Raw genomic sequence first — 13,899 nt, 5'->3', positions numbered from 1 at the left:
TGCAACGCTCTTTTCGTGCAGGTAAGTACCAACACTCCTCTGATGAAAGCAAACAGCGAGATTAATTTTCTGTTCATATCCCACAGGTCGATTTTGAAATTTCTAAGAGTGTGTCTTATCAGCAGAGCACTATAAAACAATGAACATTTGTACTAGATTTCGTAGCTAAAGACTTCATTTAAAAAATACAATTCTATTGCAAAAGGCAACTCCCAAGCACAGTTACACACACATAGTGCACTTCCCATGGGAGAACTATGCAGGGCATGTATATAAACTCCAGAATACTTGCCATTTTTTACATTCTACCTGCTCAGGGCTGTGCGTGGAACCACACACTCAGTTCTCCTGAGTTTCAATCATTACCCAAACCACACGGTTCTTCTTGCTCTCAGTAGAGACTTCACTCCTCCAGCGCCTCATGTTCCCAAAGAGGGTACATGTAAAAATGATCTTCCTAGTGCAAAAGTGCTGATTTCCCCCATTTTATGAGCACAGGAGCTGGTGATGCGGTAGCTTGTCCGCTCTGTCTTACGAGAAGTTATCCAAGAGTGGGAAAAAAATTACAATGAGGTTCTTTCCCTCTCTCATGACAGCATGCTGAGCATTTGCTGCATCTCTTTGCGACAACAAAATCATCCGCACTGAATTCGTGATTCAGTCTTTCTAGAACACCCGCAGGAGCAGGGAGAGTCCACGCCAAAAACTGAACCCATAGGGAGAAACAGCAGAAACCCCTGCGCCAATGCAAAGCCACAGCTGCTTCTTCCACGCTCAAATCAAATTAAGATAACGTTTATCTGGGATTTGTGAAAACCTTCCCGATTGCATACTCAAATTGCTGAGAATCCTGCAGCATTTAAGTCTATTTCTCTTCCTTGCTTCCCCCATGCCCTTAAAATAACCACTCGAAATCTGGATGAATGTTTGAATGAGGCCAATTCCTCCTCCGCACCCCTTTTACACTTTGAATTAGCACAGTTCTTGAAAAAAAAAATAAATGAGAGAGATTTTCTTTATCCACAGAACTGGAATGGCAGTCTTCTGGGTTTGCTTGTCTTTTAACTAAAAGATGACAACAACATGCAAAATTCAGTAGCTTTACATTATGAGCTCTAAAAAGTTCTTAATTGTTACTATTTATGTGTTTCAAAGAGACAGACTCCCTCAAACTGCAGCTTGACAGCACAAACCTTTTTGCATTTAATGCTTAACAGAGTTGCAGAAGGAGCACATCTCCACCAGAACCTGCACTCGCTGCTGAAGAGCTTTCCTGCCCAGAAGACAAGTATTTTCCAGCCTTCATTCCCATCTTAACGGATGGGATCAAAGTTTTGCTGAGGCGCACAAGTGACTGGTACATCGGAACATCCTATGGCACGTAACCTGCTGTCCAAGGACCCCCAGAGCTCTCTGTGACATCCACGATGTCACCTGGGCAGCTCTACAGCACATTCCCAGGAGCTGGAGTTTCAGGCCTTTCCATAACTCACCTTGAAAACAAAATCCGAGCGTGATTCATCTCACACAGTTCAGGGGATATTGAAAACGCACAGAATCGCCACCTTGGCCGCACCAGCTCTTTTGGGGAAGAGGGACATAATTAAGGAGGTTGCTTCCAATATCCCCATGTTCTTGGAGCATTCCAGTGCATTCAAAATTTAAGAACATCAAAACATCCCGTGGTCAAATCAGCAAAGGTTTGTAGCATTAAACAAAACACCAAACCACTGTACCCTACCAAAAGATGCCAAAACTACCTTTAACCCTGATGTAGTTCTTTCACAAAGACCAACCTCTCTTTGAAAACAATTGGCACTAGGAAAAGATACACCACAATAAAACGCCAGGACCTCCCTCTGCATTTCACACAGAGAACTTGCAGCTGAAACAGGAGATGTCCCAAGGAGATCAAGGTTATGAATAGAAAACAGCACTCAAAGATGCAAATCAGAAACAAAAAAATAACTCTAGAAACCAAGAAACCCTTCCCTCTAAACCAGACATCATCTTTCTAGGAACAGACAGCAGAAAACGTCCTGGTGAAGCGTTCCGGTGCGGAGCTGCATTTTGTGGCTCAGCTCCTTTCCCATCAGGTACCAGAAGGTTGATCTAGCATCCCTGAGGCAACAGCATCATCTGGGTAATAAATAATAATAAAAATAATAATAAATTTGAAAAGCAACCCTCTGACTGTTTGTTTGGCAGCCCTCCAGCTAGCTAATTTCCTCAGCTGCTCCCATGATAACAATGACACAGACTAATGCAAGCTCGGCTCCGCTCAGCTTGTGCTGCAGAACGTCCCCGACGGCGTTTACCATTAGTATGGAGCTCAATGAGATAGGAGGATCGCTCCACAGGACTCCCGTAATCCTCCAAGTAGATGGCGGGCGGCTCTCTCCACCGCATGGCAGCCACCGCTTTGCCTTCGGAGTTGGGGAGAGGGACACAAGTCACATCTGAAGTTCCTCCCTCCCCTCCGAAAGCTGATCCTCGATTTTGCAGCTTCCTCAAGGGAAAGCCACGCACTAAAGATTTTCCTCCGCTCTCGGCAGAACTAAATGTTTTCTCCCCTCCCCTCTGAGGAAGGTGGCTCAGACTTTGGTTAGATCGTTTCCCTATTGCTGCCTTAGCAGCAGGATGTTAAGTGCAAGTTGTTGGAAGGCTTAGATGCGGGATAAAGAGCAGATTTTAAGCATGAGCATGGTGGTAAAGCAAGGCTCTGTGTGCCCTGCTCTTTTATTCTGGCATATATCAGAATTTGCTCACGAATAACTAACAGGAAAGGAGTCAAAGTGCTGATTACTTGCAGCAAAGTCTTCTCCCCGCCCAGCAAAAAAAAAAAAAAAAAAAAAAAGATATTTGTGAAGTTCACGTACAAGGGGCGTAACAAAGTAAATGAACTGAGCTGTTCACAGATGGCAAAGCTTCCTTCCACACTTGTGTAACCTATCCCAGACGTTCCCTGAAAAGGGAGAAAGGGAGGGGGAAAAAAGAAAAGAGGAAAAAAAAGAAAAAGCAAAACCAGCTGGCTGCTTACACAAGGCATCCAGAACGATACTGCCGGGACTCCAACATTTCCATTCAGTGCAGCAGAGCATGCTCCTGTGTAAATAGTTTCCATATGTCATCATTACAATAAAAACCAAAAAAACAAAAAAGAAAGAAAGAGAAGGAGCATAAACTTTCCAGAGCCTAAACCTCTCCCTTTGCAAAACAAATTCCCTGCTTAAGGGAGGGAAAAAACGCTCTGTTGGCTGAGAGAGCAAACAAACTCCGCTCATTCGGAGCTCACGTGGCCGCGGGGGATCTCAGGGGCAGAGGTGAGAAGGGAATAAGGGACAGAAAACATCCACAGGAACCAGGGATAAAACACCCTTCCCAGCCAGGTTATTATATGTCGAACAGAAATAAAGTTGTACATTCATTGTTTGACCTTTGGTGTCTGTTTTTGTTTTAAATAAATAATAACAATAATTAAAAGAAACCCAACTACCAACGTCCTACAGATTCAAAGAGTTATAAACAAACTCTCCACGGCAGCTCTTCCATTTGCCTCAGAGCTCCTCCAGTCTGGCTCTCATTAGCCTGTTCGCCAGATGTTCTGCTTTCTGGATAGCACACGCTTTTCACGGCGTTACACCGAAACGGCCCGAGATGCCTCGAATTAGCTCCTCGGCTCACTCCAAAGCCACCGGCCTTTACCAGACTTACCAGGGCTTTCTCCTAAAAGGTCGAGGACGGTCTCGATGGAGCTGCTAGTTGCCATCCCGTCCAGATGACGCTATTTTAGCAAGTGTACCTGTGACGTGGAAGGCAGGGCAAGTGACATAATTCAGCAAAAATATCCTTGTAGTTCAATCTGTCATTCATACTGTTTACATATCACATGTGTAGTCAATGTAAGACAGCAATATGTAACTTATTAGTCTAATGAGTTGCACGTGCAAGTAATACCTCTCTTGACAGGCAAAAAAAGAAACGCCAAGGATACATGACTTTGGAGATGGGACACATCTTCATTCACATTGCTCTACAAGGTTCCTGCAAATGGATGTGCCAAATAGAGCAGCAAGAGAGAAAAGCAAGCGAGGCGTTATCTCCCGTGGCTGGGAAAGGTCAGGCTGTCCGGGGCACGGGCTCCGGGCAGCTCCGGGAACCGTCTCGGACAACCGGAGACGTGCCAGCTGATAAAACACCCCACAGTGCACCGAGCACCGGGCTACAGCGGGGGATGAGGACAGGGAAAGAGAAGGGCAAATTGTGAGTTAACCATTGGATTCCTTCTTAATTATATTTAATCAGGTACCAAATTTGTCCTTTCTTTCCATCCTCCCTGCAACCTTGTTTGTAGAACTGCCGTCTCGCATTTACTCCTACCTTTAGGGTAATTATTTCTTCTTTGGAAAGAGGTGAAAACCCTGTTAGGGAACACACTTGCCAGCTACGTTTTTTCACGGGAGCAGTGCCTTTTTCTATCCTGTCCAAGGCAAATGTGACCTGTGCAGTTGAGGAAAGATTTTACAGGTTTGCTGCAAGAGCCCACAGAGACGCTGCCTGACCTCTCCAGCATGAGGATCTCGCTGGCCGGCCCCAACCCCTTGGCAAGGGGGACAAGAGGACAAAGCCACCTGCGGTTCAAGTCCCTCATCGCAATGGCTGCTGCACCATTTACCTGGAGCCGGTTCTTTCCAGGCTTCGCTGTGTTCTTTACTCCAAGTCACCTCCATTTCTCACACCACCCACCTCAACTGTCTTCGTGTCTAATTACCCAAGCTCAGCCAGTCGCAGAGCTCATGCTTTCAGTTTAAAAGAAAAATAACCAGGCATCCAGCAACACTGAACACGAGCCCATGAAAGAAGGGAGATCCCAGCAGGATCAAAGATGCTTGTGGGCTTCCTGGCCCTCCTGACCATACAAACAAGACCTGTCCCAGTGTAGGATCTGGCTAAAGCTGCTGGTTCCCTTGGCAACTCCGTAACCTGAGGCTGCAGTGAGGATGAAGAAGGCTGCAGTGAGGATGAAGAAGGCTGCAGTGAGGACAGCGTTTATCTGTTAAAGACAACCAGAAGCACTCCTCCCTCCTGGAAACGGCTGAGCCGCATGGAGCACCCACTACAGAAAATACAACTCCATGAAAAAGCCCTTCCCCAGCACAGGCAGCACCTTCAGCCCAAAGCCAAGATTACAGCAGTTCTACAACACGGTCCAGGCAGAGCCCAGAAGCAGCTCTGACCAGGAAACTGCAGGATCCTGAAGCGTCAAATACGTTGGAGTTGTACCAGCACCAGCGATGGCATTTTCCATTCCGAGGGCTAATATGCCATGTAGTTTCACCTCCCGAGGATTTATCTTCCCTCCTCGCTCCAACACAGTTGATAAGGAACCGCTCCTTTTCTTTTTGAGTACTGAGGCACGAACGCGCGTGCATTTGTCTCTTCAAGGCCAGGCTCACCTACCCGAGAGAAAAAAAGCTGGAAGCCGCCTGGAAAGCACAGCTGGTTTGGCACTTGGCCACGCATCTCGGAGGTGAGAGAGACGGAGTGTGAAATCAGGGCCCTTAGTGCCTGACTGCCAGTTCAGCGCCGCGCCAGCGGGAGCATCGCAGGACTCGTCTTTGCAGCCCAAAAACATCCCAGCGCCCGTCCGGCTTCCAGGGGGTGTTATGGGAAGGAATTCAATAGCTGTGAGGAACTCTAAACAGTTTACTATCAGTTTGTTGCCTAGGAAAATCAGGGCATTTCCAACAGAGTACGGTGCCAAGCCCTTCTGTTGCAAGAGAAATGACACACTTCTGAATATTTCAAGTCAGTGTAACTGAGTCATGCTCTTCCTTGGAGACGAGAGCACAGCAGAAACATGTGCAAAGGCCTCCGGGCTCTTTGTCTTACTATATTCTCACAGCATTTGCTTGCTGTGAAGCTCAACAAAAAAAGTCACTTCAGCTTCCTATTTAACACAGACACGTTTGGGTTTTTTTTTAAATATGGATGTTGCCACTTCCCATTAGCAGCACGAGGCGACCGAAGCCTCCCGTCCCTGCTGTTATTTGAGAATCCAGCGAGTTCCTACAGCACCAACATGAGCTCACTTCACACCATCATCTACCACACTGCAGGGAGCTGAATCCACATGAAGTATGAGCAGATGTCCCTCAGCATGGTAAGCTCCTTTTTATATATTATTGCCTCTTACCGATTGCGCTCGCTATCTTCTTATATTGAAGACAACTTAAGCCCTGCGTTGTTTAATTAGAGGGCCGCTGTCTCCTTGCTAACATCTGCACTGCACACATGTAAAAACTCCAGTGCACAAGCTAAACACAAGGACAGAAGAGCTAAAGCACAGCGGGAAATTGTTTTTTCTCCGCAGAAGTCATGCCTGTGACCAGCTCTGGCTCCCAGTGGGTCAGAGCCAGTATGTAGCTGACCGCTTGCTCTGAGGCTCGTTAACTGCTTGAAAAGCAGAGATGAGCTATGACGATTCACATGGACATTTACTTCCTGCACCACCCTACTGGGGACAAAAAGAGACATTTGGAAGGAAGAAGGTTAAAAAAAAAAAAAAAAAAGTAAAAGGCTTCTAAGGAAACAAGGATGGGGAAAACAGGCTGCCCAGGGCAGTGGTGGAGTCACCATCCCCAGAGGGGTTTAAAAGGTGTTTAGACGAGGTTCTTAGGGACATGGTTTAGTGCTAGAGTCGGGTTATGCTTGGACTCAATGATCCTGAGGGTCTCTTCCAACCCGAATGATTCTATGAATCTAGGATTCTATGATAATTTTACTCCTGGTTGGAGATCCTCAGCTGTGCAGTTCGCTGCCTTGTCTCTTCAGGGCACCTGCTTTCCTTTGGTATCGACCCTGAGTCATTCCGGGACTAGATTCTTTTTTCTCTTGCAATGTTATGTGGGAAGTTTAGACCAGAAAACGTTTGATCGCTGGGTGATTTTCACTCCTGAATGTGCAGCGGCAAGAGGCAGAGGGAGAGATCCCTCCGCTTGGGGATGTTCGGGATCCACAACTGGGTTAGCGAGAGGCTTCAGCGACCGCCTAACACAGGAGTACCTGCTTCTTTTAACGTAGCCGCAAAGGCAGATCCAAAGCATTTTAAACCAGTAAAACTCACATAAAAGGAAAGGTCATGCTAGGAAAATATAATTAAGAATCTTGCTTTTGTGTTAAGCCAAATTGCTGCCGGTGTCATATCCTTTATTTGTGATCTTCACAAATAAACCTCCACGCCACAAAAAGGGAGAAGTCAAAGCCACAACAGAAGGATCATATACAACCTTATATTATTCATCCTTTTAGTAACTAATACGCTCTATAATCTTGTCAGTCCAATCATATCACAGCCACAGAGGATTTACAGACACAGAGATCATTTTTTTCTGTAACTGGAGTTAAACATCCGAGCCATTGAGGGGCTCTGTGAAACAACTAATTTTGAATGGAAAGAACAACTGGAAATAATAAAGATTTTGCTGTACCCAACAACAACAAACGACAAGCCCTGCCTAAGGCTACGGCTCATGAGAGGCCAGACATGAAACATACACACACATTTCTAATTCCTAATCTTTGAGGAAGTAACAGAAAGGGAAAAAGACAATCTCAGAACCCCTCAGATATAGCATTTCTTTAACACATCCTGTTACATGAAGGAATTTCCTCTTTTTGTTCCGAAAAGGGAAACCGATGCCTCATGGTTTTAACATGCTAAAGATCTGTCTTAGCGTCAGTAACAACACAATGTCAGCGTTTTAAGAGCACGTTCCTCATTTCAATTCTCCAAAGCAGAGCCTTTGGATTTTCCTGCTGCAGTTTGGAGAGATGTTTGATTAAGCTGCAATCTGGCCTTTTTAACAAAAGCAGCGTGCTGCCAGGTCCGACTGCCAGTTCCAGCCGCCAGCAGCTCTCCGGGGAAGTCACAAAGTTAGCGGTGGGAAGCAAAGAGGAAGCGCTTCCCTTATGTGAGAAACCAGCATTAGTTTGGAGAAACCAGTATTAGTTTGGGCAACGAACCTCCTGCATGGCCACCAAAGCCAGACTAGAACAGAGCAGGCAGTAATAAGGTATGTGCCATACTGACCTTTCTGCCCTAAAGCATGAGGAACAGCAAGAAAATGAGATAAATTAAATAACAATAGCATGGCAAAACTCTATGTCTTACCGCAACAGGCTGAGACCAAGGAAAGTTATTTATAATGGTACAGCAATGAGAGGTATGTAATTGTGTTCTGTGGTGTTAGAAGACGACTCCGCCGGTTCTTTTGAAATACAACACTGCCACATCTCTGCCTCATCACTGCGTCTCAGCCAGGAAAGAGAAGCTGTGAACTTGAGACGAAAATGCATTTAAATGAATGGGGAAAACCCCAGCCTCTAGTGCTGCGGAACTGCTCTTCATTAAGAAAAAAAAGACTTCTGCACATTTGGTGGAAACCGCTGCTGGCAGGAACTGAAGAGGTTACATGTAAAGGCTAGGAAGGAAGGAAGGAAGGAAGGAGTTAAACCACTGGTTTGACATCTGCAAACCAGCTGCCAGAGGCCCTTCCCTCAGCTGGTCCTTACCTCAACTCCTACAGTCCTCATACAGAACGGCATGTTTAGAAAACTGATGATTTTGACTTGAAAAATCTTCCAGCACTGCAGAATCCTCTCCAGCTCTTACAAAGTGGTTCCAAATGTTAATGTCACTGTCAAACATGTGCCTTATTCTTTGTCTGGACTTCCCTGGCTCCAACCAACAGACATAATTCCACTGTTACCCACACTCAAGCCCCATGGATCTTGGATGAGCTGGAGCAAGAGCACTAGAAACACACCGAGCATGAACACACTGATTAATTTAGAGTCAGCACAGATGGCAACACCACCTACCTGCCCTAATGATTATTCTTATTGGAAGGACCAAGCAATATACTCACCATCTCGCTGGGCAAGCGTCCCACATGCTCGGTGTCAGCTCAGGTACCCACAAAGATAGGACAAGAGGAAACAGTCTCAAGTTGCGCCAGGGGAGGTTTAGATTGGATCTTGGGAACAATTTCTCCCCGGAAAGGGCTGTGGGGCATTGGAACAGGCTGCCCAGGGCAGTGGTGGAGTCACCATCCCTGGAGCGGTTGGACAGACAGAGATGAGGTTCTCAGGGACGTGGGGTAGTGACGGACTTGGCAGTGTTCAGTTAATGGTTGGACTTGATGATCTGAGAGGTCTTTTCCAACCAAAATGATTTATGAAGCCAGACTCAGCCCAGCCTCTCTCCTCGCCCAGACGACCCTCTCCACCACTGCAGACACAGAACTCTACCGCTGGGCTCAGTAACACACACGGTTGCTGCATCCACCTCACTGAGCAGTCCTCATCACTTCGCTCCCCTCCTCACTCTTACTGTGTCCTCAACCTACAACATCTCCTCACTTGATCAGAATTTACTTTTTTCCCCCCCCCTTTCCAGATCAGAGACAAAGGCTGCAGCTGGCACAGGGACAAAAATCAAACCCCTGTGACAGGCTCTGCTAATAACATACCTATTTGCTAACCAGTCCCAATAACCAGTTGGATTTTGAGACCTGTCCATCAGCCAGTTGACAGAGCCATGACCTACATGGTGTTGATTTGTATTGTTTGTTTCCTCAATCAAAATGCCACACGAGTGCCAGAACAAATATCTTCCCAAAACACTGTCAGTCTATCTTGTAACCTCACCAAGTCAGTCAATGCATGACTTCAGGTTTATATGATACTTTTTCATAAATCCACAATGACTGACATGAAATACTGTCCTTTAAATTCAGATTTTAGAAGAGCTGCTGCTGGTTTCCCATTCTTTTGCCTGGAAACCTTGTTTGGCTAGCTGGCCTGCAACCTCCTGCCTGGTGCAAAATACCTTCTGGGTCTGGAAGAAAGTCACTATCACAGCAATATTCAGACATTCCGGCTGCCTCAGCTGCAGCCTTAAGGAAAAATAAAAAATCCTCTGCTCATTTTTAAATGCCTAGCTTTAGATTCAGCTGGTTAATCTCTACTTTATTTACTGTGGGAATGGAAGAATAGATCATACGATGACCAGGTCACCTGGCTTTTCAACAAATACAGAATACATACGGTATTTCTTGAGCTTCCCCATAGCATTATTGACCACTGTTCACCCTTGAATTCCTAACAGGTCGGTATCACTTAACATGTCTTTTTATTTCTCAAGTCCTTTTGAACACCTTGAACTCTGCTGACTACATTTCTCTTCGTGATTTTCCTCCACTCCCAGCTCCTATTTCTTCGTTTGCTATCTAGCGATGCAGCTGCTTCCACGTTCACCGGCACACGACCGTACTGTGACTTTTTGCTGCCTCTCCAACAGCTCTAAAGCTTCCATTAGCATTCTTGATTCAGATGCATTTGTGCTCTCTCAAAGTATACGAATAATAGTCAACGTTTTGCAGTCTTCCCCTTTGCAACCACTGGAGATAAGGCACTGCCACCAGCCTTGTATGTAAAAGGAATGGGCTTTGCCTTGGTCACTTTCCCCGCGCCGACCTCAATGCCAAAATTCTCCTTACTGAGTTGCTTGCGAGCATTTATTGAATACAGCAGGAGCAAAGCGGTCGCTTGTTTGCACCTGCCAGCAGTTCAGGAAAAGCAGAACATTTAATACTCTTTGCAGGTAGCAAGGCAGAGACACCGAGCCAACCAGTCCCAGCAAGCGTTCCTCTCTGCGATTGTATTTCCAGTATTTCTGGCCTGCTCAGCACCCTGGAGAAACAATGTTCCCATGAAAAACAAGTGACTGGGCAACAACCAGCAGCATTTTCCTATTTCTGCAGTGACTCACCGTCATCTAACTCCACAACCAGCTGGACGTGGCTGTTTTGTGTCATGGGAAACCTGCATTTACAGGAGGGATTACACCTTGCGCCTCTCACCAGGCACGGATCCCCACCAGCCAGGGTGACAGGGCCATGGGAAAAGGGGACAGACTGTGGAAATATCGTACTAGTGAAAATTGCTGCCCTTACATTCTTCCTTTGGAGTCAGCAGCCAGGAAATCCAGAGCTGGGGAGGATAGCACCCCTTCCTTCCTCCTCCCGTGTCCGATTATCCTGGAAACGACGCAGCCAACTCACCAGCGCAATTCGACCCCGGGGAGTTTTTAGTGCTCCCACTTGCAGGATTGATCACTCAGTCTTAATTCTACAGGCATTTCTTCATTTAGTTAACGAAGAGCAGGAGCGTATTTGTGCGTTCCAGTGAAATCCTTTACCAGGCTACATTACTTTTGTGCAGTAAACTTTCTCAAATCTGTTGAGGATAGTGAAAGTGTTCTCCGGAAAATAAAAAAAAGTACAGACAATCAGATACTCCCAGATAACAGTTTAGACATACACACGTGTGCTAGGCAGTCATATAGGAAACATAAGAGTTGCTAAGGCGTCCAGCCCAATAGAACCAGCGGGTTTAACATGGCCGTGCACAGATACAGCCTAAATTTTATTCCCCCGCGTAAGCAGGAAAAGAAAAGCCTTTTGTTCCAAGCAGACACCAGCAGATCGTGATTATAAAAGCAGCACTGGATACAAGCTTCAAACCCCCACACTATGATTCAAATCACAGCGGTCTCCTCTCGCCATCCCCGGCATCTTTCACCAACTCCGCGGTGCCGCAGCGGCTCCACACAAACACCTTTTGTGCCTGCCACCCGCAGCGCAGGTGGACGAGGTTCCCACTGAACTGCTCGCTAGGAGCAGATGGATGAAATCCTAAAGCTGCTCCTACAGCTCCCCATAAAGAAAACCGTCATGTTAAAAAAAAATAAAAAAAAAATTAAAAAAATCAGGTATCTTCTCAACATGCAAAAAGCAATCATGCTAAAGACACAGGGAGAGCCCTGCAAGGTCCAGATCAAAAGCCAGAGACATCGGAGGCGAGAGAAATATCAAATTCACCGCACTTTTCCCAGCTTAAGGATCAGAAATGGAGCGTTCTGGCTCATAAATTCTACTTCCAGCAAATTCAAGCTTAAATCCCCTGAAGGCAATAAGGAAAAGGCAATCAACAACAACTCTAACCACTTCACAGATGCTCCTGTTTAGTTTATACAGCACTTCTTACAGCATTCAAATGGGTAAAATGGGATTTCAACGCAGGGGGGCTGACGGCAGCAGGCAGGATTCCTCGGTGAAGATACCAAGGGCAAAGGAAGTTCTGAGAAGCCTCATATTGGTTATGATGAGTGAACTCAGCGTGCTCAGCCTTTGCTCATTTTAATCTGCCAGTAAGCGAGCTTGGCTAAACGGAACATCCTGCATCTACAGTGCCTTAAAAATCCACAGGAATCGCAAAAATGAGGGGAAAAAACGAACTAACTGATGCATTCCCTGGGAAGCCGTGAAAAAACTAATCGCTGTTTGTTTCCAACTGTTGTTCCGCTTCCTGAGCCAAATGTTCCCAAGTCAGCTGTGGTGGCTGAGGAGTGACCGGTTAGAGCTGGAAAGCTGTCGATTTAAAACCGCGGCTCCAACGTTTTCAAACTCCTTAACATCTTTTATGTTTCCAGGACCACCTGTTCAAAAAGCGGAGCCCTCCGATGCCACCGCACGAGCCCTCACCCTCCGTCTCCCAACTACAGCAATGAGTTTGGGGAGAAAACCCTGAGCTCAGCCCGTTCTTCTGCTCTCACGCCAAAAAATGCGAGCTGTGCGCTGGGGACGAGGCGCGCAAAGGGAACGGGTCCCCTTCCTCAAAGCATTAAGGTCATCACTCCCATCTTTACAAAAGGAGTAAGAAGGTTCCAGACTCCTTGGCAGCACCGTCCCTGCTTCGCAGTGAGCACACAAGGAAGATGGCAAAGGAGAAAGAACCATTTGACTCCGGGATAATGGAACACTAACCCAAGTCATCTTTACCTTGTATATGCTTTTACTCGCTCAGATTCCAACAGCATGGGGCATTCAAGACGAAATCACTAGGATACTTTTTTTTTTTTTTTAACTGCGTGAAAGAATCAACAGTGCAGAGATTCTGTTCGACAAAGCATCCCACTGTGAGACACACAATGTGTGCATTGTGCAAACCCATCTCCCGCAGGGCTAAGAAAACAAGGCAGGCTTGAAAAAAAAAAATACACAAGATAACTGCAGCCCACAATACCTCCTGGTACTGTACTCTGCTTGTGGCTTTTCTTCTATAGGTACCACGTCTACAGAGTCACGTCGAGAATGTCTTGATACAGATGCTTTTGTGAGTTTGGAGGACACAGGGCTGTTTCTCTTGAATCAAAGGTACCGCTCTACCCTCTCGTGACGGCAAGTGTTTAAGCACAGCTAAGACGGCTGGTCCTGGCTTAAAACCTGAATTGTCAGGATAAATGAGATTCCAGGGGTTGACGCATTTGGAACTAAGAACGGAAACACTTTTTTTCCCCCCTCTATTTCTAACATCATATCAAAAGATTCCCAACATCTCCCAAAAAGCAGCATTTACCTCCTTCCCCTGAGTTTACAGACCTCATCACCCAGGGAAACGAATTGTATTGAAGGAGAAAATAATAATCTCCTTATATTTTGGGTGTTCATTTCCCTTTCCAAGATTTTCACCCCTCACTCATCTCAGAGGCAGTTTTGCTTCGCTTTGCTTGCTTAAAACATTCATTATAAGTCATCTAGGCCAGGAAAGGATTAGAGAAGCACTGGCAGAAGTTGCAAAATGCAAGGCTGTTAGGTTGGAGAAATGAGACTTTCAGAGGCATAAACAACAATCCAGCACTGAGCTACCACTTGTGCGTCAGAAAAAATTCCTCTCTATATAAATTTTCAGCAGGTACATGCTAAGAAAAACAAATCATACACAGCAATGCAAACCAGCACCTCTTCCTAGCAATGTAATGAGTCCTACCTGTTC

The 13,899-nt window shown here is 46.0% G+C and overlaps 1 protein-coding gene across 3 annotated transcripts in view; it reads right to left on the bottom strand.

The window, feature by feature from the left end:
* Positions 1–13,899, bottom strand: part of TPCN1 (two pore segment channel 1) — a 45,743-nt gene that overhangs the window by 25,365 nt on the left and 6,479 nt on the right. Inside the window, exon 2 of one of the 3 annotated variants that reach the window (XM_065646463.1) lies at positions 3,715–3,802. The exons of 1 other annotated variant lie outside the window; for it this stretch is intronic. In XM_065646463.1, the coding sequence (XP_065502535.1) occupies positions 3,715–3,769 (55 nt within the window). In that variant the 5' untranslated portion in view covers positions 3,770–3,802. Of the gene's footprint in view, positions 1–2,318; positions 2,461–3,714; positions 3,803–13,899 lie in introns of those variants that run through there. One more of the 3 variants, XM_065646462.1, reaches the window with a different exon arrangement.

Source organism: Caloenas nicobarica, chromosome 16 (genome assembly GCF_036013445.1).
Source record: "Caloenas nicobarica isolate bCalNic1 chromosome 16, bCalNic1.hap1, whole genome shotgun sequence".
Lineage (NCBI taxonomy): Eukaryota > Metazoa > Chordata > Aves > Columbiformes > Columbidae > Caloenas > Caloenas nicobarica.
The sequence above is the reverse complement of the archived record's forward strand: the minus strand, read 5'-3'. Positions and strand labels throughout refer to the sequence as shown.